The sequence below is a fragment of the Juglans microcarpa x Juglans regia genome, chromosome 7S (genome assembly GCF_004785595.1).
Source record: "Juglans microcarpa x Juglans regia isolate MS1-56 chromosome 7S, Jm3101_v1.0, whole genome shotgun sequence".
Taxonomy (NCBI): domain Eukaryota; kingdom Viridiplantae; phylum Streptophyta; class Magnoliopsida; order Fagales; family Juglandaceae; genus Juglans; species Juglans microcarpa x Juglans regia.
Genome location: NC_054607.1, coordinates 18623947 through 18648663, shown reverse-complemented (window position 1 = coordinate 18648663; position 24717 = coordinate 18623947). Strand labels below are relative to the sequence as shown.

General features: G+C 35.4%; 1 protein-coding gene and 1 pseudogene across 1 annotated transcript; both read left to right on the top strand.

Moving 5' to 3' along the window:
• The first annotated feature begins 776 nt into the window (after window positions 1-776).
• LOC121240894 lies at window positions 777-13840 on the top strand (annotated as a pseudogene).
• Window positions 13841-21182: 7342 nt separating this feature from the next.
• On the top strand, window positions 21183-24416 carry LOC121240893 (probable LRR receptor-like serine/threonine-protein kinase At3g47570). Its single transcript, XM_041138415.1, is given in 3 exon segments — window positions 21183-22656; window positions 22659-23888; window positions 23989-24416. Coding segments are annotated over 3 exon segments (3132 nt in total).
• Window positions 24417-24717: the final 301 nt, after the last annotated feature.

Genomic DNA, 24717 nt, shown 5'->3' with positions numbered 1-24717 from the left:
TAATCTAGAGTTTTTGTCTGTGATTTGCACTGCCCCACCCCAAAATATTATGATCTACAAAGTAGTAAAAGAATTACACGCTTGTTATGAAATCAAGTCAAAGAAAAATTCTAAACCTCAAGCATTTTGATATCAATTTGAATGAGGTGTTCCTCTTCGGAATAGACCGGCTGGCCTCATGTGATTAACAACCTCCAAATAGACCTTCTACATCCTTCTACATCTGATTACACCCATGAAAGCCCTTCACTCGTGCACCTCACTGCCTTTAACGAAAGCGGACCTTGGAGAGTGTAGAAAAACCAGATGTCCTTCAAGTCATCTACACCCATGGCCATCAGATGAATAAATGGGGAAATGAGAGTCCTCAAAAATAAATTGAAGAATGTTCTCTCTAATAAACAAAGCTGCATTTACACCCCAATGACCATCAAAGACCTGCAACAGGACAATAATGATCAACAAGTTGCATTGTTTATTCATTGATATAGTACTTGAAGTAATCGACAAGTTAGAACTATAATTTCTAAATAGACGAGTCCGACAATTTAGTTACAAACCTCATAGAAAGCTCCAAGAGAAGAAAAGTGTTCAATTGGACCTAGATGTTCAAGAAGATTATCTATACAGATGTCCTCATCCTCCATATATGGTTTTGGTCCAATTTCTAAACAACTTCCAGAGTGAAAAATAGGTTCAAACATGGTGTTTCCATCTGATGGTGACTTTGTATTCTTTGGGTTTGGTCAGGGTGAAAGATGAAGGGGGCACCGAAAATGGAAGCTTGTTTTCTTTGTGTCAGTCGGTCGCTTGTTTTGGTCAGTGTGGAAGACGAAAGGGGCACTGAAAAATGGAAGCTGGGTTTGTCTTTGGGTTTGATCCGTATGGAAGACGATGAGGGGCATGGACTTGCGGAAGAGTTTTTGATCTTCTGTAGAATGGTGCAAGATATGTAAATTGAAAGAGTTACGTGGAGGCCTATTATTAGAGGGCTGTTATTTGGGATTGGACAGCTCGACCGGCTTGAAGGTATTCTCTTGAATGAATGGCCCTTCCTATCTCAAGCATTTTCCTCAATAGAGGTATTTTAGGAAAGAAGGGACATAATGTTTGAGATAGTTAGGCAACTTGGGTTTAGAGGAGACCCTGTTTTCCATAAAGGATTATGATCCAATCGTGATTTGTGGCTAGCAGTTTATATCAATTGCAACATGAGATCATTAATACTTAAATCACTATAGATCCAACTTTGAATTTCATTGACTTTTTGCTCCCATTCAATCAATGATGTCTATAGAAAAGTCGTTTAAGGGAGGTAAGTATATCTATCCATTTAGCATACTTGTAAAAATAAAAAAAGAAAAAAGATCATGCATATGGCCCTCTGAACTCTCCTATTCAGGATGGTTAGAATATGCTTGTAAAAAAAGATATATGAGATAACTATATCAGAATTCCACCTTCCTTTAAAGCTAACATCACATATATCAAACAATAACGTTGTATTAGAAGGATCCCACCTCTGCATTCCAATTCCAACATGATCTAATAATCCTACCTCCCTAGCTATCCTACAAAAAAGCCAATTTCAAAGAACCACCATCTCTAATACTAGTACAAATGTAAGACAATAAAATGAAGGACTAAAAGTGTTCGGCTTGGATACCGAACAACATATAATTTACATTGATTTATACTATGAATTTACAATTGAGGTGAGTTTCTTATGGGAGTGCAACGCGCACATGCAGAGAAGTTTACGACAAAAAAATATTTGAATTAAAAAATAATGTGCTGTACAGAATCATAATAGCCTAAAGACTTGGTCAAAGCTCGATCAATATCAAGGACTAAGCATGTTGAAGTGGATTATCATTTTATTAGAGAAAAAGTAGTGAACAAAGACATACAAGTTCAATATATTTCTATACAGGATCAAGTGGCAGATACTCTAACACCCCCCCGGAAATTAATGCGGAAGAGTCACCATCAATTTGGAATGTAGTTGAAACGCATGGCTGTCTGACCCTTAGTAAAAACATCTGCCACTTGATCTTGTATATCGAACTTGTATGTCTTTGTTCACTACTTTTTCTCTAATAAAATGATAATCCATTTCAACATACTTAGTCCTAGCATGAAACACATAATTGAAAGCCAAAGCAATGGCAATGGCTCTTACGTTATCACACCAAAGGAAAAAAAAAGTTTTAAAAGGATCAGTAATTCTCGTCTTCTTTTTTTAAAAACTATTTTTTGAAAGTCTCACCACAAGAACGGACGTTACATTTTATTACAAACAATGCATGGAGATCAAAATTACTTCCTAAAATGTCCCATTTAAACTAATATTTAAAGGGATGCCCCGCAAGTTTTTTAAAATCCAATGGGTGCGTTTTGTAACGCCCCGTCCCCGAGGGTCCGGAGAGTTAACTCATATTACCTGATACTCAACTCCAACATTGTTAATACTCTTTCAAAAGCTCCAAATCGAACGTAAACACTTCAAATTTAATTAACCACACATACTCGTATATAAAATCCTCAATATAGTAACCCCAAAAATTACCAACTTCTCTACATGTCACATAAACTCACATTTCAACAATATAATTATCAAAAATCACTAATACTCATCGAAAATTTTCTATTCTTAATCCATTATTCTTAAGTCATCTCACCCAATTCTTCATGGTCCTGATCCTCAGCTGAAATATCCAAAATTCATCTGAAAATATTGGAGATAAGAGGGGGGTGAGTTATCAACAACTCAATAAGCAGAGAACATATACTAGTATGCAAACATGAACATTTACAGATTTCAGAATGCAGAACAAAACACAATTTATTTTCTTTTCAGAATGCAGAGTCAAAATATGCTATCAAAATATCAGAGCGAAGGTTTCAAAAAAAATATTCTTATTCAAAGTCTTTTGGCATAACATAACTGACCACCATCATACCAGAACATCACATTGCATCAGAGGCCATGTTTAACCCTGTGGTAGGGTTGTGCAAACCCTAGTAGCTAACCGAGCAGAAACAGAATGTGAATATTCCCCTTATTTATTCTCGGAGCCCCGAGTGTGTACACAAGAAAGACCACCAGAAAACCATTTTGTTTCCAAAGTGGGTACACAAAAAACAGAACAGTTGGTACCAACCCAAACAGAAGCCACTATTAGCATCCGTGGTAGGTCAAATAGGTCATCATCCACAAACCACATCCCGATTCAGAATGTCATGCCAAAAGTTTTTAGAAATCACATCATATCAGAGTACAAAACATCTTCAGAACAGAACAAAGTTTTCAGAAATCATATCACACCAGAGTACAGAATATCTTCAGAACAAAATAGAATCAGATCACAAAACATAATTTTATGCACAAACTTTCATATGCGCTCTCTTTTGCACAGTTCAGAAACAAAATGCAAAATAGTTCATGTTTACACCAGTCATGCCAGAAAACACTTTATTCTTAAACAGAATTTCATGAGTAATGCAGAACAAATAACTAAGGTAGTTCAAATCTCTTTTCATAACAAAACATGGATATTTTCAAAAAAATCAACCTCAGCCCATTTGATTTTTATGCAAATCTAGCATAGGAACCTGCTTACATGGACTTCTTAGCTTTTCAGAATTTTTTCTCAAAAATGTCAAGTCGACTATAAATCGTCACCTATAAAATAATCACGTAATTTTCGTAACTTTTCAATCAATCACGGATTTTGATATTTAAACCTAAGCTTCTAAAATAACCTATTTTAATTCCTCAAGACTTAAAACCCTCATAATCCCAAAATATATCATCACTTCCTAAAATCACCATTATCCACTATAGCCAACGTCAAACTCAAAACACCAATATTTAAACCCGAAACAGCCAATAAATCTCATAGCATAAACCAATCACACAAACAACTCCATTATCCAATCCAACCGACCCCCTTACTCCTCAGACTCAGTCCGGCACAACCAACAAATTCACAGTAAATATAAGTTAACACAAAAAATACATTTAAATCTCAAAAGTTCTTTGAAAAAATACTTACAATGCTATAATATAATTTTTGAAAGATCACGGAGGTGCTAGAAGTGGCGGCACAACAATGAAATAGTGCAAAATGCACTGTGGCCGTGGGTCTCAAATACCCATTTTTGAATAGGGACAAACCAAGACCCGAAATTGATAGGGTAGGGCTTAGGGATGTCGGTGAAACTAATGGTGATGGTGGTTGGCCGTGGATGGTGGCGTAGAGGGCGGTCGAAGACCACAAAGCCCAAAACGGAAATGAAGTTGGATCTACTTCACCGGTAACAGATCGGGGCTAAGGATGGGTGCATTGAGTTGCTAGGAGGTTGAGGATGAAGTGGTGAAAAGATGGTGGCCGGAGGTGGCACGACGGCGGCGTTGGAGCGAAGAGAAGGCCGCTGCTTGGTGTTATGCGTGGGGGTCACGGTGGCGCGAGGGAGGCTGAGGTTGAAGGGGGTGGTCACCAGAGGGAGGGGAAGCTAATGGGCTGGGCGGTGTCGCTGGACGGAGGCGCACGATGGCGGGCTGGTGGAGAACGACGCGGACGCAGGGAGAGGAAGAAGATGTCGCGCGTGAGAGAGAGAGAGAGAGAGAGAGAGAGAGAGAGAGAGAGGAGAGAAAAAAGAAAAAGAAGAAGAAAGAAAAAGAGAAGGAAAAAGAAAAAGAAAGGGAAAAAAATGGAGGGAAAGAAATGAGATCCAATCCTCACATATTGGATTACAAAAATGATCCAATGAAAAATATTTTAAAACAACAAGTCAATTAAAATAATTTAAACATAATGATAAAATGAAATTAAAATAATAAAATCCAACAACACAATAATTTTAAAACTCACAAACAGCTAATTTAAATTAAAAAAACAATTTAAATGTAAAACAATATTTAATATTAAGAAAGCATATAAATATAATTTTCAAATTAAAAATCATAAAAATAAACCAACTAAAAATCCGATAAATTTAAAAGTGAAAACAAGAGAATCAATATTTAAATTAATTAAAAAAAATCCTTCAATTAAAAAACACATTAAAATACGGAGTATCACACGTTTGCTCCCTATGTGGCTTCGTAACTGGTGACAAAAATGAATTTACAATTAATGTATACATGATTTCTCTTAGTACTGGATTGAAAAACAAATATATACTCTTTCATGATTCTTCTTTAATTAGAAATATTGCGGCCGGCTCTAATTACATGTTTCTAATAATTCATGAATTGTTGATTAGATTAGCCTTCTGTCTAAACTAACAAGCAATATTTTATCGTTTGAAAATAATGTAGACTCTAATTTTAATTTAATAGGAAATTAAGAATCAAGTTATGTTAAATATTCAATTTGGCCGGACAAATTATTAAAGACGAGCATCAAGCGGGCTATTTGAGATTATGCTTTAATTTACTTAGTATTAGACAAGTCCTCTTACGTACGTACTAGTACTAAATCATGTAAAATTTTTCTATTTGTTTTTTTAAATTCCAAATCGGATTTCGGATTTAAACCAAGTACTCGGATAATTTACCCTTAGCCCCTGAGTATAGTCAGCTAAGAAAATCCAATTATAGAAACGTTTAAAACTCGGGCCGATAACCACCCGGGTGAAGCCGATTACCTGAGTTTTGGACCGAAGCAGAGAAAATCAGGCCCGCATGAACAGTCTTGTGAACCAAGATAAAGAAAAACAATACTGTACTTGTTTATCTATTTGCTTGTATTGATAGCAAAAGATATCATTGGTTCAAAATAGCTACGAAATAAAGATTTTAAATGTACGAAATGCAAGAGAGTATTTTGTTTCCTACTCCCCTTCCATTCCAAATTGAAAGTTACCCTAGCATTTGTTTTTCTTTGGCAACACTTAATTAAGACCTCAATGCATGAAGCAGCTTCTAAATGCAACACATACACCAGATGATCAGCGTCATAAAATATATAAAGAGACAGAATTTGATTTTAATCTTGTATTTAACACTATTTAATATAAAAAATTATTTTAGAAGTATAATTTGACGCATTAAAAACTTATATATCTCGATCAAAAAAAAAAAAAAGTATAAACTAAGTCGTAAAAATGATTTTCGTAAAATATTTTATATTTTACTAGATTCTAACGAAGAACCTCCCAAAACTTTGGTATATATTAATGTTCTCCATTAAGGAAAAAGATCAGAAAATTAGGGAAGAAGCTGAAGGGAGAAGAAGTTCCATTTGGCAGAGATGACATAATATAAATCCATGACCACCTATACATCCCTTTGAATGGTCCAACCACCCTAATACCAATCTTGGACATGGTATAGTCAAATAGTCAAATTAACATCAATAAATATTAAATAGTCAAAACAATGTGTCTGATCATCTTAATATCCTAATTAATATAATTAGTTTGGTACGAATTAAGTAGATTATTCACTGGAACATATCTCATGTTTTATATAAAATGGAATTAGGTCAAGAATAATATATAAAATTTCCTTAACATGATGGCCGGATTGCATATATATATAGAACTACTTTATATATGGTGCTGATTTAAGGAATTCTAATGCAATGCAACAAATTACAACAAGAACATGATCCAACATATATGGCCAATTGTGGGTCATTAATTAGAGACTTTTATAATCACAAGTTTACAAGCAAATACATACACCACTGATTATCATGTCATATATAATTGAAGAAGATGCACTGAAGATGGTATGGCTATATATATAATCTTATATGTTAGGGGAAAAGTATTGAGCGGAAGTGTCCATTTTCTTTTCTCGGAATTTGTTTCTGTTCCCATGAGTTGCAAAAACAAACAGTTTAGCCTTCTTCATTTCATTTCATCTCCTTGAGAGTTTTCCCGGCATTATGGGGCAAATTCCCACCTTGAGTACTTCACTATTCTATTGGTTTGCTTTTTGCATCCTTCTTGTTGCTTATGTCTTGTGCTTTGGTTCTTACAGTATCTATGCCATGGCTGGAAATGAGACCGACCGACTAGCCTTGCTTGAACTTAAGGCCAAAATAAGCCATGATCCTTTCATGGTTTTTAGCTCATGGAATGAAACCACCCATTTTTGCCAATGGTATGGTGTTACATGCAGTCATCGGCACCAAAGGGTCATTGAGTTGCACCTAGAATCTTTGAAGCTCGCGGGCTCTATATCTCCATTCATTGGAAATTTAAGCCTTCTAAGGCTTCTACATCTGCAAAACAATAGTTTTGATCATGAAATCCCTCCACAAATAGGTCGATTGAATCAACTGAAGATATTAAATTTGAACAACAATTCGATGGTGGGCAGAATCCCTTCCAATTTATCCAATTGCTCTAACATCGAAAGCAGTGGAATTTCTTATAACAAATTTGTCGGAGATATTCCAACCGAGTTTAGCTTCTTGTCAAAGCTTCAAGTACTTTATGCACGCAGCAACAGACTAACTGGAAGTATTCCTCCATCTCTTGGGAACTTATCTTCACTTGAAGAACTTTTTATAAACTCAAATAATTTGGATGGGAGTATTCCAAATGCACTAGGCCAACTAGAAATCTTACAACTATTGTACTTCCTGAAAATAAGCTTTCAGGTACCATCCCTCCATCAATCTTCAATCTCTCTTCTATTAGAGTTTCCATGTAGCATTTAATCAATTGCGAGGGAATCTTCCTTGGGAGTTGGGCATAACTACTCTTCCTAATCTCCGGCACTTTTCCGTTGCCTCTAACCAATTTACTGGTTCCATTCCTCTTTCAATATCCAATGTAACGCTCCGTCCCGGAGGGTCCGAAGAGTTAACTCATATACCCTGATAATCAACTCTAACAAGGCTAGAGTACTTCCAAATTCAAGAATATATATTTTCCTAAACCTCAAATCAAACGTAAATACTTCAATTAAATAAATCATATAAACTCATCTATCCAATTTTCAATCCAGCAACTCAAATAAAAACAACTCTTCTTCATGTCTCAAATAACAAACTAGAAATAATGAAACATTAACATAAGTCTCTATAAACCGTCTAAATCCATTGAAGCAAACTTAAGAAATATAAATAACTTCCAACATCAACACTAATACCACGAGATACCCAACAACCATTCACTGTTAATCTTCTCCATAAACTCTAATACTGATCCTCAGCTGAACCATCAATGTCATTTGAAATATTATGGAGATAAGAGGGTGAGTTATTAACAATTCAGTAAGCAGAGAGCATATACTAGCATGTAAACATGAGCATTTATAACCTTTGATAAGCAGAACAAAACATTTATTTTCAGAATGCAGAAACAAAACTTTGTACAAAAGCATTAGAGCGAAATTTCCAGAAAAATAAACTTATTCCAAAAAGAAAATCCGTTGGCATTTCCAAACTGAAACATTATAATTAAATCATCTCTTAGCATCACATCGGGACAATACCATGTTTAACCCCCGTGGTAGGGTTATAAACCACCATTATACCCGTGGCTGGGCCATATTCCATATTTCACCCCCGTGGTAGGGTTATAAACTACCATTATACCTGTGGCTGGGCCATATTCCATGTTTTACCCCCGTGGTAGGGTTATAAACCACCATTATACCCGTGGCAGGGCCTTAACAGAAACAGAACGGATTTCATCTAAAATCCGGTTACAAACATATACAGAATCAGAACTTCATGCCAAGATTTTCAGATAACACATCATATCAAAACAAAACACTGAAAAGTTTCAGATCATTTCACATGTTCGAGATAAACATAAACAAAATATTCTCATTTGTTCATAACAAAACTTTTAGAATTCCTTATTCGCTCTTTTATATAGTTCAGAAACAAAGTGCACAAAATTAGCTCATGTCTACACCAGTCATGACAGAAAACACTTTATCTTATATTAAATTTATGCATATGCAGAATAAACATCTGAGGTTGTTTTCAGATCATTTCTTTTAAAAAACAAACACCTTTATTTTCCAAGTCAACCTCATTTTATTTCTTTTATGCAAAACTAGTATATGAACTCCGCTTACCTGGACTTCTTAGCTTTTCAGAATTTTCCTAAAAAATGTCGAGTCAACTATAAATCGTCACCTATAAAAAATAATCACACAATTTCCGTAAGTTTTCAATCAATCACGGATTTCCATATTTAAGCCTAAGCTTCTAAAATAATCTATCTTAATTTCTCAAAACTTAAAACCCTCTTAATCCCAAAATATATCACCACTTCCTAAAAAAATACCAATATCCACCATGACTAACGTCAAACTCAAAACACCAATATTTAACTCCGAAACAGCTAACAAATTTCATAGCATAAACCAATCACACAAACAACTCCATCATCCAATCCAACCGACCCCCTTATTCCTCGGATTCAGTCCAGCACAAACAACAAATTCACAGTAAATATAAATTAGCGCAAAAATACATTTAAATCTCAAAAGTTCTTCGAGAAAAAAATACTTACAATGCTATAATATAATTTTTGAAAGATCACGGAGGTGCTAGAAGCGGCAACGCAACAACAAAACAGTGCCAAATGCACTGTGGCCGTGGGTCTCAAAAACCCACTTTTGAATGGGTGTAAACGAAGACCCAAGATTGATAGGGTAGGGCTTAGGGATGTCGGTGAAACTAGTGGTGGTGGTGGTTGGCCATGGGTGGCGGCGTGGGTGGCGGTTAAATGCCAAAAAGCTCAAATCGAAGATGGAGATATATGGGTTTCACCAGTGACAGATTGGAGCCAAGGATGAGTGCATTAGGTTGCTAGAAGGTCGATGATGATGTGGTGAGAAGATGGTGGCCGGAGGTGGTGCGACGGCAGCGTAGTGGGGCAAGGAGTGCCGCGGCTTGGTGTGGTGCGTGGGGGCTAACGGCGACGCGATGAGGGCTGAAATTGAAGGGGTGAGGTCGTCGGCCGGTGGGGAGCACGATGGGGTGGGCGGTGTCGCGCACGGTGGGGCGACGGCGGCGGGCTGGGTGAGGAACGGTGGCACGACGAGAGAGAGAGAGAGAGAGAGAGAGAGAGAGATCCGCGCGGGAAGAGAAACCAGGGGAGAAAAAAGAAAAGAAGAAAAGAAAAAGAAAAGGAAAAGAAAAATAGAGGGAAAATAAATGAGGTCCAAAACTCACAACTTGGGTCATATAATTCCAACAAAAAAATTATTTCAACACCACAGTTTTAAATAAAATAAATTTAAATACAGTGACTAAGTAAAATAAAATAATTAAATCCAACAATACAATAATTTTTAAAACCTACAAACTAATTAAATTAAGAGAATTTAAATGCATAATAACTATTAATATTAAGGAAACATGTCAAATTTAATTTTCACAAATTAAAAAAAATCATAAAAAAATAAACCCACTAAAATCTGAAAATTTAAAACAAGATAATCAAATTTTAAATTAATAACAAATAATCATTCAATTAAAAAAAAAGATACACTAAAAAAAATACGGGGTGTTACATCCTCCCCCCTTAAAAACAATTTCGTCCTCGAAATTTGAAAGGTCAAACATGACGTTAAAGCAGGATAGAATATACAATCCAAAACACGCTAAACCTTCCACAGGCAATTCCATCATACTCGTACTAGTCCCCAGTGGCACAACACGTCCAGTATTCCTAGGATGGCTATGATATCCAAAATCTCATTTTCCACAAGAGCCTTAATACAACATCCAATGAATCTGAAAGATTAATAGCTCTATTCGAAAATCTGTATTAACCCCAATTGACTCGTACGGTATAACTTCCAAATTTTCATTGTATTCTACCTTTGGTAACCTAATGGTTACTTCCAAAGTTAATCATCAATAACATAATTGGTATAACTGAGCGATTAGTATCCAACTACAAGTATCGTCTCAAAATTTAAGTCACGACTAATTTCTCAAAATCAACACAAAATTTGAACTCCTAATTATAACCAAAATATCACGCTTCTGCTGCGCATTCTGATAATTCGCCACATGCATAAAATTTATGTCCTCATAAAAATAAAAATAAAAACAACACCATCGAGTACAAAGTAGCTCCATACCTAATGACCAGAAAACTCTTATCACATTTTGATAGAAAATTCTTTATCTCCAAAACCATGAACTATTACACACTTTTCTCAAACTCACCAAGAATTCATTCTTGGATCTACACCAACTATTATCCTTAAATCTGATATGGATCTAATCCCAAAACCTGCCACTAAAACCTCGAATTAATAACAATTATTATCCAAACTGGACCAATACCTTCAATCCTCAAAGAAATAATCCCCTTGAAATTTCCTATATCAATAACTCAACTTCAATCAACCCCGTAATAATGGTCACATACTAACCAGTCTCCAAAATAAATCAAGTTAGTACACCAATGCCTCAAATTTGGAGAGACTTGAAATTGCAGCAAACAAATTTACTGGAAATGTGCCTTCTTTGGAAAAGCTGCATAGGCTCAAAATGTTTACTTCTTTTGAGAACAACTTGGGAAGTGGCCGAGAAGATGATAACTTGAGTTTTTATATGCTCTTTGACCAATGCCACCATGTTAGTGTTTTTGGCACAATTTTGGTGGTGTCTTACCCGAATGTATCGGTAACTTATCATTGACCCTAAGATTGGTTTCAATATCTCAAAATAAAATAGCCGGAATGATTTCGAGTGGAATCTTGAATCTTGTCAGCTTAGAATCATTATACTTGAGTGGGAACCAAGTCTCAGGTAACATTCCAGCTGCTATCGGTAGGCTTCATAGGTTAAAGAGTCTCGATCTATCGCGAAACAATCTCTCAGGCATCATTCCACACTCTCTTGGAAATTTAACTTTGTTACTTAAACTTATTTTACCTAGAAATAACCTTGGCGGAAGCATCCCATCAAGTCTAGGTAATTGCAAATCTTTGATCGCACTCGACCTTTCTTATAACAATCTCAATGGCTCCATACCCCCACAGATCTTTGGTCTCTCATCTTTATCAATTGGCCTAGCCTTGTGCCGAAATCATCTTATGGGTCCACTTCCCATCGAAGTTGGAAATCTTAAGAATATGGGTAAGTTATTTATCGGAAGGAACATGTTATCTGGTGAAATTCCTAGCAGTCTTGGCAGTTGCACTATGCTAGAGTTTCTACAAATGAGAGGAAACTTTTTCCATGGAATTGTTCCGCCATGTTTTGGCTCTTTGAGAGGACTTCAAAAATTAGATCTTTCTCGGAACAATTTATCGGGAAAAATCCCTGACTTTCTTGTGGATATGAACTCATTGCAGCTTTTAGATATATCACACAACAATTTTGAGGGGTCGGTGCCAACAGATGGCGTTTTCAAGAATTCAAGTTTAGCTTTAGTTGCAGGGAACGTTCAACTATGTGGGGGAATTCCTGAGATGCACTTGCCTAAATGCAACTTCAAAGAGCCTGGGAATACAAAATTGACCTTAACCTGGAAGTTAATAATATCTACAGTTTTGGGGCTACTAGGATTAACTTCAGTGGTGTACTTGTTTGTTTCTTGCTTGAGAAAGAAACGAAAAGTGTCAATATCAAGTTCTTCAAGAAATTTGCTTTTGAATATATCTTACCAAAGTCTCCTAAAAGCCACTGTTGGATTCTCTTCAGCAAATTTGCTTGGTGTGGGTGGTTTTGGATCAGTCTATAAAGGAGTTCTTGATGAGAGTGGAACTATAATTGCTGTCAAGGTCCTCAACCTTTTGCGCCATGGGGCCTTCAGAAGCTTTGTTGTTGAGTGTGAAGCCTTGAGAAACATCAGACATCGAAATCTTGTAAAGGTTCTTACAGTTTGTTCAAGTGTTGATTATCATGGTAATGATTTCAAGGCTCTAATTTATGAGTTCATGGTCAACGGAAGCCTTGAGGAATGGTTGCATCCAACTGCTACAGAAAATGAAATGCATCAGGACCAAAGAAGTCTAGATCTTTTTCAGAGGTTGGATATCGCCATTGATGTTGCGAGTGCATTGGAATATCTACATTATTATTGTCAAACACAAATCATTCATTGTGACCTAAAGCCGAGCAATGTTCTTCTCGACAATGAAATGATTGGACACGTGGGTGATTTCGGGATAGCAAGATTCTCTCCTGGAAGCAGCCATAGCTCTTCATCCAGTCACTCCAGCACTATGGTATTAAGGGGAACAATCGGTTATGCCGCTCCTGGTGAAAAAACATTTCTTTCATTTCTTTCTTAACATAAATGCTCTTTTTTTTAGAAACTAATGTTGCATTCTAATGCAGTGTGTTTGTTTCAAATTGCAGAGTATGGTGTGGGGAATGATGTATCAACCTATGGTGATATGTACAGTTATGGGATCCTTCTATTAGAAATGTTCACAGGAAAGAGACCCACTGATGACATTTTTCAGGACAGTCTAAGCCTACATTCCTTTGTCAAGACAGCCTTGCTTCAAGGAGTAGTAGAGATTGCAGATCCAATTCTTTTTCTGGAAAGGGAAGAAGAGACAACTAGAAATAATGGCAAAAATAACAACATTACAAGGAGAAATAAAAGTCAAGAGTGCTTGGTTTCGATTTTTCAGATTGGAGTTGCATGTTCAGTCGAACAGCCAGAAGAACGAATGAACATGAGAGATGTTGTAGCTGGGCTTCATTTAATCAGAAAAAAATTTCTTCAGAGTGGAACAAACAGAGGCAATCCAAGAATAAATGGACCATAATCTTAGTAGCTAGTATTGGTGTCTTTGTGATAATTATTGTTTGGTTAGTATATGTTGATGTGGCTTGTAACAATAAAGTTTGGTTTTTGTTGAGACCTCCGCATATTTTGTTATTACCTTTCTAATAAAGATATAATCTTCGTCGTATTGTGAGTTTGTTACTATTGACTACTCATTATATACTTGCCCCTTTTGCTTCCCCTCCACTTAAGTCTCTTATGAAACTCTTTATATTATTGCCACAAGATTACAAGAAGATTAGATGTCATTGATTTCTGAAGTTTGCAAAACTCCTATTTAGCAAAAAACAGGATCAGATACTGGGGTTTATAAGCATAACTCAAATGGGATTTTTACTTCTTCATCGGCTTGGTATCTATTAAGGCCTCACCATTCTTTCCTCCCTTGGCATGAGTTTATTTGGGACTCCATTTTGCCCTTGAAAGCTAGTGTCTTTATCTGGAAGTTGAAGCATAATGGGATCTCTTGAGATTCTAATATTTAAAGTTGTGGAGTTCAAATGGCCCATAAATGCAGCAAATGTGTTGTTGGGGATATTGAATTTGGTGCTCTTCTCTTGAATCAATGTTCTGTCTCTGGAGCTGTTTGGCATCACTTCTCAAGTCTCTTTGGTGTAGATTCACTGATTTCTCATTCTTGGAGAGCTAAATGCACTTAATCTCATTGCACAGCAGACTCCTGCTTTAATTCTCTGGTAGCTCTGGCTAACATGTAATGCTGCTAGATTTAACAATTCCTTAAAACCAGCTGTTATGGCTTGTTGGAAACCTACCTTGTGGTAATTGGAATTAAATCCTTTAGTGGAGCCTCTTTGGACTTTACAGAGAAAAGATAAAGACATTAATATTGAAGCCTGGCAAGCTTAGTACTAGTTAAAGTGGAAATACCTTTGCTGGTCTAATGGCTGTTACCTTCATGCAATTTGAATCAAGAGATTTGTTTTAATTAGTAGTAAACTGGTTCAAATTTGGAAGAAACCTCCTTCAAAAATTTTGGAACAATGGCATGATATCCTCACCTTTCATTCACTATGCATTTTGAAATTGTTCATATCTACTGGGGAGGTAACATGTGTGCGGATTGGTGTGCCTTGTTTTCGACATCAGAAGGTTATACTGTTGTGCTCGTTGAGTCATTTCAGTTTTGGACTAAAATATCAGAAGGTAAAATATCAATTTTCTTGATTAAAGGAGATTGAAATTTGTATTTGTATGGCTGTATTGTTCAACTAGTAAAAGGGATTTTTTACAAGTAGGTAAAAGGGAAATTTGGGGTGTGTGCATGTGTTATTTGGCTTATATGGCTGATTGAAGCGCTTAATTTTATAAACCATTTGGAGTAGTTTGCTCCATAACTCCCAGTCCTAGCCCTTCATTTTTCTCATTACACCATTTACTTCTGCTGAAAATTCTTATATGGAAGGGACATTTGCCTTCAGAATATCCCAACAGATACAGTCAGGTACGAGGCAGTACTGGATGTTAAACTAATAATTCCTGACTTCGTGTCATTATCACCTAATAGCTTATGCTTGTGAATTGTTCAATTTTCAGGGTATCTGATATTTTGTATTGTTTGATATTTCCCTTTTTTTTTTTTATTTTTTTTATTATTTTTATATATATAACCATAACATGTATATAGATTTACAACTTTTCACGGGGGTCTAACAGAACTGCTGAAAAAAATATCTAGGAAATTAAGGATAAAACCTTTTTCTTTCAGACTTAACTGTGAAATTGTGATTTTGAAAATTGTGCATCTTATTCTTGACTATTAATATGAAATTTCTCTTTTGCATTTTACTGTTCGCTTCTCAATTTCAGCCAGAAATTGGAAAAAAGGCTTCCATTCCTTGTCATTAATCTCCAGGTATGTGTATGATGCTATGAATGCTTTTTTGTCTCCTTTTCTCCTTTGTGTATCCTTCTCAGTTCTTTAAGGTGACAATTATAGTTAATTTGATGTAATTTTCACGTCAGACTACTTTTTGTACAAGATACAAGTTGAGCATCTTTGATGTTATGATGAACTCGTGGAATATACTTCCAAAGTGTCTTTCAGACTAGTGAAATATGCCAAACAAGACAAGTTTCCTGAGGTAAGACTTCCAAAGTGTTTATTCCATTCTCTTGCCTCTGTGATGCTATACTGGAGGCGAAAAGATAATGCTTGATGGACTTTCATTTCTTCTCTTTGGCTTTATAGAGATGATGTCTATTAAAGTGTGGCTTGAATTGTTTTTTAATGTCTTTGTCATTTCAGTATCAGCTGCAATGTCTTAATCCAATTATTATTTGGCAGCACTTCTTTGCATCTTTTCTGTCCCGTGATGAAGCTTTCAAGCTCATAAATGATGGATGGTTGAATCATAGTTGTTGTAATTCTGGTTCTTTTTAATGCCAAGATCAGAATTTTGTTTGCCAAGATATGTCAAGAACTTGCTGTAGACTCGTAATCAGAATGCAGTAAGATAAAAGAACACAAAATAATTACGTGGTTCGATCCTAATGATCTACCTCCATGGTAGGAACTATCTAGAGCTTTTATTGATGATCAAACACATTGTTGAGAATACAAGATCACACACTCAGTCACTTCACAAATCTCACAGAAACAACTCTCTCTCGATCTCTCTGTTCTCTCCTGTGTATTTTCATGATCTCTCTTTTCTATTAACTCATATATATATATATATTTATATACATGTGTGTACTAGATTCTAACGAAGAACCTCCCAAAACTTTGGTATATATTAATGTTCTCCATTAAGAAAAAAGATCAGAAAATTAGGGAAGAACCTGAAGGGAGAAGACGTTCCATTTGGCAGAGATGCCTAAAGCCTAATTTAACTTAAGAAAGTTAAAAGCTAAAATCTGGACTGGATGACATAATATAAATCCATGACCACCTATATAATATCCCTTTGAGTGGTCCGACCACCCTTACCAATCATGGGGTGAAGTCCAGCTACCTTTTTTCATCAGTTTAATTTTTTGGAATAAGCAGTGATTTTATATAGTATTAGAGCAAATGTCTTAAATTCAAATCTAGACTCTTTACTCTACTATATTTAATTAAATAATCTACGTGTGGCTTGTAACACTAACAAAGAAAAAATCTTTGTCTATTTTGAGTTTGTTACTATTGACTACTCTTTACGTACTCTCTTTTTGCTTCCCCTCCACTTTGACTCAACTCTTTTATGGAGCTCTTTATATTCTTGCCATTTAATTTTGATGTTATATGAGATATGAAAATTATCATACCTCTTACTCTATGAACTAGTTTTAGGAGAGGTTTGTATTCGCAACTCATTTCAACTCATCTTACTACTATTCATTACTATTCATCAACTTTAACTCACAAATCTCACTACTATTCACAATTCATATCAATTCATTTTCGAATCCAAACGACACCTTAAACATATATGACTCCAACATGGAAATGCCTTTTAGATGTGTCATTTTACCTTTTTCACGTTTTTTGAAAAAGAAGTTTACAACAAGGTGCTTGCAGAATTTGGGGATCAAGCATTGATTTTTGAAGTTTTCAAAACTCAGATTAAGATCAGATACTTGGATTTGGAAGCTGATATTTAAAGGTGTGGAGTTTAAATGGCCTCTAAATTAGGGGTGCTACCAGCTCCCTATCGGGCAGGTAGCCCCCACCTTGCATGGGCAGGCGGGGTCTTAATTTTTCTTCCTGTCCCCAGGCCTGCGGGGGCGAGGTACCTTGTCTTAGATAACGGGATGTGGGTGGGGGGGTCAATCTGTCCGGCCCCCCACCCCTCACTAGGCCTTTGGCCCAAAAACTACTGAAATGAGTCTAAAATGGCCCAGAAACAGCTTCTGAGCTATTTTGGGCCCATAAAATTAGAAGTTAAAAAAAAAAAAAAAAAATTAAAAAACCTAATTAAAAAAAAAAGGTTACATGAATAAAAATAATATATACATGATACAAATTTACTAATTTAGACTCTAATGAAGTACTACTACAGACTACAAGTCTACTACCTAATATTTAATAAACTAATAAATAATAATAATAACTAAGCTATTACAAAAATAAATGGAAATTCTAAACAATTACAAAATTACAAACAAAAAAGTGTCTAAGGGACATTGTATCAACATTACAAAATTACAAATCAAATAAATAATACGTATAAATTATTCAAATTTCAATATTCTAAGAAATCAAGAATCTAAAGATAGAGACATAGAGTTATTTGAGTCTTTGACTGTGATATTTGGGATAGCCCGAATAGGTAGTCTTTTGAGGCTTAAGCATATATTCATATTGCAGTGGATATCGATTTTGATACTTATCATTTGTATCGATGTTTATTATTAAAAGTTTGATTATTATTATTATTAAATTTTAGTTAAAATATACAAAGAGGAATTTGATTTCAATTCAAGCCACATAAACTAATTTTGTATTTAACACTATTTAATATTAAAAAAAAAACTTATTTTAGAAGTATAATCTGACACATTATTAATACCATATCTATCATAAAAAAAAATAAAAATAGATTCACTTAAAAAGATTAAAAGCACCAACCACCAAAATTATGTGCTTTTATAAAATTATTATCAAATGACAATCAAACACCAAAAAAATATTTATTTCTCTATAAACTAATTTGTAAAAATTATTTTCGTAAAACATTTAGTTTACTTACAATTTTATGTACAAGTCTCATTTTATCAGTACATATCTAGGAGTGGATTATTATTGAAACCGACTCTCTTATAGTAGTAAACCAGGTCAAATAGAGGAGAAACCTTCTTCAAAATGTTTTGAACAATGACATATTGATATCGATATTTTTGCTTACTTTATTCTTCTTGAATTAATAACCATCATTTGTGTCATGCCGGCTGAGTTGAGAAAGAGACTCTTATATATTATATATATATATATACATGCCTGGTAGACTAACGAGTTGACTCAGTCATAATAATTAATGTAACATAATTCAAATGATTTTGCATGTCATTACTTAAATGAAAAAGTTAAGTGTGATACATATTGACAGATCCAATTAGTAAATAAACTTAATTTTTTTGTTGTATAGTTGAAATTTTAAAACTGGTTACCGTAATTGACTCTCTCAAAACTTTGAAAGTGTTCAGCTCCATCAAGGAAAAAGGATCTGAAAATTTGGGTTTATGCCAGGGAAGAAAGTTATAAGCTAAAATCTGGACTGGATGCCATAAATCCATGACCACCTATTTAAAATGGAATTAAGTAAAGATTAATAACATTTCCTTAACATGATCATGGATTACATACATACATACATATATATATATATATATAGAACTATTTACTAGATTCTAACGAAGAACCTCCCAAAACTTTGGTATACATTAATGTTCTCCATTAAGGAAAAAGATCAGAAAATTAGGGAAGGAGACGTTCCATTTGAATGGTCCAACCACCCTACTACCAATAATGCGGTGGCCGGCAATTACTTCTTCTTCCTCTTTTTTCTTCTTAATTTTTTTTAAACAGTAATAAGTAGCATTCCTTAAGAATATAATATAAATAATAAAATTTAACTTTTTTCATCAGTTTAATTTTTTGAGATAAATAGTAATTTTATATAGTATTAGAACAAAAATCTTGAATTCAAATCTTGACGCTTCACTCTACTATATTTAATTAGATAATCTACGTGAATATATATATATATATATATATATATATATATATATACACTACATTTAATTAAAATTGGAATGACTTGTTTGTAGACTTTGAAATAAATATGAAGTAAATAAACTTAATTTTGGTTTGTATAGGTGGGTGTGGCTTATAAGTTTTGTTTTTGTCGAGATTCCTCATCTTTTGTTATTACTTTTCTAATAAAGAAATAATCTTTGTCGTATTGTGAGTTTGTTACTATTGACTATTCATTACGTACGTAGTTGATCTTCTAATTGCTTCCCCTCCACTTTGACTTAGGGTCGTTTGGATTCAAAAATGAATTAAGATGAGTTGTGAATAGTAATGAGATTTATGAGTTAAAATTGATGAATAGTAATAAATAGTAGTGAGATGAGTTGAGATGGTTTACAAATATGGAACTCTTTATATTTTTGCCACTTAATTTTGATGTTATATGAGATATGAAATTATCACACCCCTTATTCTGTGAACTAGTTTTAAACATTTATGGCTCCAAAGTGGAAATGCCTTATAGATGCGTCATTTTACGTTTTTCATGTTTTTTGAAAAAGAAGATTGCAAGAAGGTGCTTGCAGAATTTGGGGATCAAGCATTGATTTCTGAAGTTTTCAAAACTCCTATTAAGATCAGATATATACTTGGGTTTGGAAGCTGATATTTAAAGTTGTGGAGTTCAAATGGCCTCTAAATGCAGCAAATATGTTGTTGGGGATATGGAATATGGTGCTCATTGCTTGTATCCATATTCTGTTTTAGGAGTTGTTTGGCCTCACTTCTAGGGACCAGACTTTGTGGCGAATCTAGAGATTCGACTTTGTTGAATGGGAGGTCGGCGAGTCTAGAGATTTGGCTTTATCCCGTAGCAAGTCTAGTGACCTGATTTTGTGACGAGTTTAAGAACACGACTTTATTGAATTGGGGGGGGGGGGGGGGGTTAGCGAGTCTAGAGACATAATAAAGAAGAAAGAAGAAGAAGCTCCATGTGGCTGAGATGCCTAAAGCTAATTAAACTTATAAGAAAGTTAAAAGCTAAAATCTCGCCGACTGAAAGACATAATAAATCCATGACCACCTATTCCTTTGAATGGTCCAACCACCCTAATGCCAGTTAATGGGGTGGTCCGGCCACTTTTTTTTTTTTTTAAATTATCATTAGTAATAATTAGTATTCTTTATTTTGTTCTGTTTAATTTTATTAACATCATTAAAAATTAAATAATCAAATGTGTCTGATCACTTTAATATCCAAGTTTATTGTGCTGATTTTGTCGTGATGGGAATGAATTGAGTAATATCCAATATAATTTTAAAGGAATAAAAGGCTGGCGACGGGCCTACTATTGATTCAACATGCATGCAGGCCAATTGTGGCGGATGGTGGACTCAGTCCACTCCACTGCTAGCTTATTAATTAGAGTTAACTTGAAGACTGAAGATCAGCCTTTCGTAATCACAGCAATTACCTGTCAATGTCAAGTCTACAAGCAAACGTATACACCAATGATTATTATTTCATACTCAGTCGTTTACCACAATATGCCATATATAATTGAAGAAGATGCACTGAAGATGGTATGGCTATATAATCTTATATGTCGGGAAAAGTATTGAGAGGAGGTGTCCGTGCATTTTCTTTTCTTGCAACTTGTTTCTGATCCCTTGAGCTGCCGAAACAACTAGTTTAGCCTTCTTCATTTCATCTCTCCTTGAGGTCTTTCCCAGTATAATGGTGCAAATTTCCACCTTGAGTACTTGTCTATTCTATTGGTTTGCTTTTTCTATCCTTGTTGTTGCTTCTGTCTTGTGCTTTGGCTCTTGCAGTACCTATGCCATAACTGAGAATGAGACTGACCGACTAGCCTTGCTTGAATTCAAGGCCAAAATAAGCCATGATCCTTTCATGGTTTTCAGCTCATGGAATGCAACCACCCACTTTTGCCTCTGGTATGGTGTTACATGCGGTCATCGACCCCAGAGGGTCATTGAGTTGCGCCTACCATCTCTGAAGCTCGTGGGCTCTATATCTCCTTTCATTGGAAATATGAGCTTTCTAAGGATTCTACTTCTCCAAAACAATAGCTTCGGACATGAAATCCCTCCACAAATAGGTCTTTTGCATCAACTGAAGATATTATTTTTGAATAACAATTCGATGGTGGGCAGAATTCCTCTCAATTTATCCAATTGCTCTAACATCGAACGCATCGGACTTTCTTATAACCAATTTGTTGGAGATATTCCTACTGAGTTTACCCTCTTGTCAAAGCTTCGAAGATTTTACGCAGACAACAACAGACTAACAGGAGGTATTCCTCCATCTCTTGGGAACTTATCTTCACTTGAAGAACTTTATGTATCATCTAATAATTTAGGTGGGAGTATTCCAAATGCACTAGGCCAACTCAGAAATCTTACAGATTTTGCACTTTATGACAATAAGCTTTCAGGTACCATCCCTCCATCAATCTTCAATCTCTCTTCCATTAGACTTTTTCATGTAGGAGATAATCAATTGCGAGGGACTCTTCAGTTGGAGTTGGGCATAACTACTCTTCCTTATCTTCTAGACTTCTCCATTGCCTATAACCAATTTACTGGTTCCATTCCTCCTTCAATATCCAATGCTTCAAATTTGGAGGTACTTCAAATTGCATCAAACAAATTTACTGGAAATGTGCCTTCTTTGGAAATGCTACATAGGCTAAAAATATTTACTGCTTTTGAAAACAACTTGGGAAGTGGAGAAGCTGATGACTTGAGTTTTATCTGCTCTTTGACCAATGCCACCATGTTAGAGGTTTTGGCAATAAATATCAACAGTTTTGGTGGTATCTTACCCGAATGCATTGGTAACTTGTCATTGACCCTAAGAATGTTTTCAATATCTCCCAATGAAATAGCCGGAATGATTCCGAGTGGAATCTTGAATCTTATCAACTTAGAATTATTAAACTTGAGTGGGACCAAAGTGTCAGGTAGCATTCCAGCTGCTATCGGTAGGCTTCATAGGTTAAAGCATCTGGATCTATCGCAAAACAATCTCTCCGGCAGCATCCCACACTCTCTTGGAAATTTAACTTTGTTACTTAAACTTAATTTAGCTAGAAATAACCTTGGCGGAAGCATCCCATCAAGTCTAGGTAATTGCAAATCTTTGATTGGACTAGATTTTTCTGGTAACAATCTCTATGGTTCATACCCCCACAGGTCTTTGGTCTCTCATCTCTATCAATTGGCCTAGGCTTGTCCCAGAATCATCTTACGGGTCCACTTCCCAGGGAAGTTGGAAATCTTAAGAATATAGGTAAATTATTTATCTCAAGGAACATGTTATCTGGTGAAATTCCTAGCAGTCTTGGCAGTTGCACTATGCTAGAGTTTCTACAGATGAGCGGAAACTTCTTCCAAGGAACTGTTCCGCCAAGTTTTAGCTCTTTGAGAGGACTTCAAGAATTAGACCTTTCTCGGAGCAATTTATCAGGAAAAATCCCTGAATTTCTTGCGGATTTGAAGTCCTTGCAGTTTTTAGATATATCATACAACAATTTTGAGGGGCCAGTGCCAACAGATGGGGTTTTCAAGAATTTAAGTTCAGTTTTAGTTGTAGGGAACGATCAACTATGTGGGGGAATCCCTGAGATCCACTTGCCTAAATGCAACTTCAAAGAGCCTGGGAATACAAAATTGACCTCAACCTGGAAGTTAATAATATCTACAGTTTTGGGGCTACTAGGAGTAACTTCGGTTCTGTACCTTTTGCATGTTTCTTGGTTGAGAAAGAAACGAAAAGTGTCAATATCAAGTTCTTCAGGAAATTTGCTTTTGAATATATCTTACCAAAGTCTCCTAAAAGCCACTGATAGATTCTCTTCAGCAAATTTGGTTGGTGTGGGTGGTTTTGGATCAATCTATAAAGGAATTCTTGATGAGGGTGGAACTATAATTGCTGTCAAGGTCCTCGACCTTTTGCGCCATGGAGCCTCCAGAAGCTTTCTTGTTGAGTGTGAAGCCTTGAGAAACATCAGACATCGAAATATTGTAAAGATTCTTACAGTTTGTTCAAGTGTTGATTATTGTGGTAATGATTTCAAGGCTCTAGTTTATGAGTTCATGGTCAATGGAAGCCTTGAAGAATGGTTGCATCCGACTGCTACAAAACATGAAGTGCATCAGGACCAAAGAAATCTAGATCTTTTCAGGAGGTTGGATATCGCCATTGATGTTGCGAGTGCATTGGAATATCTACATTATCAATGCCGGACACAAATAATTCATTGTGACCTAAAGCCAAGCAATGTTCTTGACAATGAAATGATTGGACACGTGAGTGATTTTGGGATAGCAATAGTATCTCCTCGAAGCAACCATAGCTCTTCTACCACTCACTCCAGCACTATTGGATTAAGGGGAACCATTGGTTATGCTGCTCCTGGTGAAAAAACCTTTCTATCTTTTCTTTCCTATCAAAAATGCTTTTTTTTTTTTTTTTAATAATTTAATGTTGCATTCTAATATAGTGTATGCAATTGCAGAGTACGGTATGGGAAATGAGGTGTCAATCCATGGTGATATGTACAGTTATGGTATCCTTCTATTAGAAATGTTCACAGGAAAGAGACCCATTGATGACATTTTTCAGGGCACTCTAAACCTACATTCCTTTGTCAAGACAGCCTTGCCTCAAGGAGTAATAGAGATTGCGGATCCAATTCTCTTTCAAGAAAGGGAAGAAGAGACAACTACTGAAAATAGCCAAAATTACAACATTAGAAGAAGAAACAAAATTCAAGAGTACCTAGTTTTGATTTTTCAGATTGGAGTTGCATGTTCTGTTGAACAGCCAGAAGAACGAATGAACATGAGAGATGTTGTAGTCGAGCTTAATTTAATAAAAGAAAAGCTTCTTCAGAGTGGAACACAGATCAAAAGTAGAGGCAAGCAGACAATAGATGGACCATAATATTAGTAGCTAGTATTGGTGTCTTTGTGATATTATTGTTTGGTTTGTACAGGTGGATGTGGCTTTTAACAATAAAGTTTTGATTTTGTTGAGTTGTTTCCTTCCATTTCATCTGTAAATTAAAAGATATCTAGTTTTTATTGTTACCTCTACTTTTTCTCCTTTCACTTCCCCACCACTTAACTCTTATTCCATCTTATTATTACTTTTCTAATAAAGAAATACTCTTCATCTTATTGTGAGTTTGTTACTATTGACTCTTACGTACTTGCCCTTTTTGCTTCCACACCATTTGAATCTT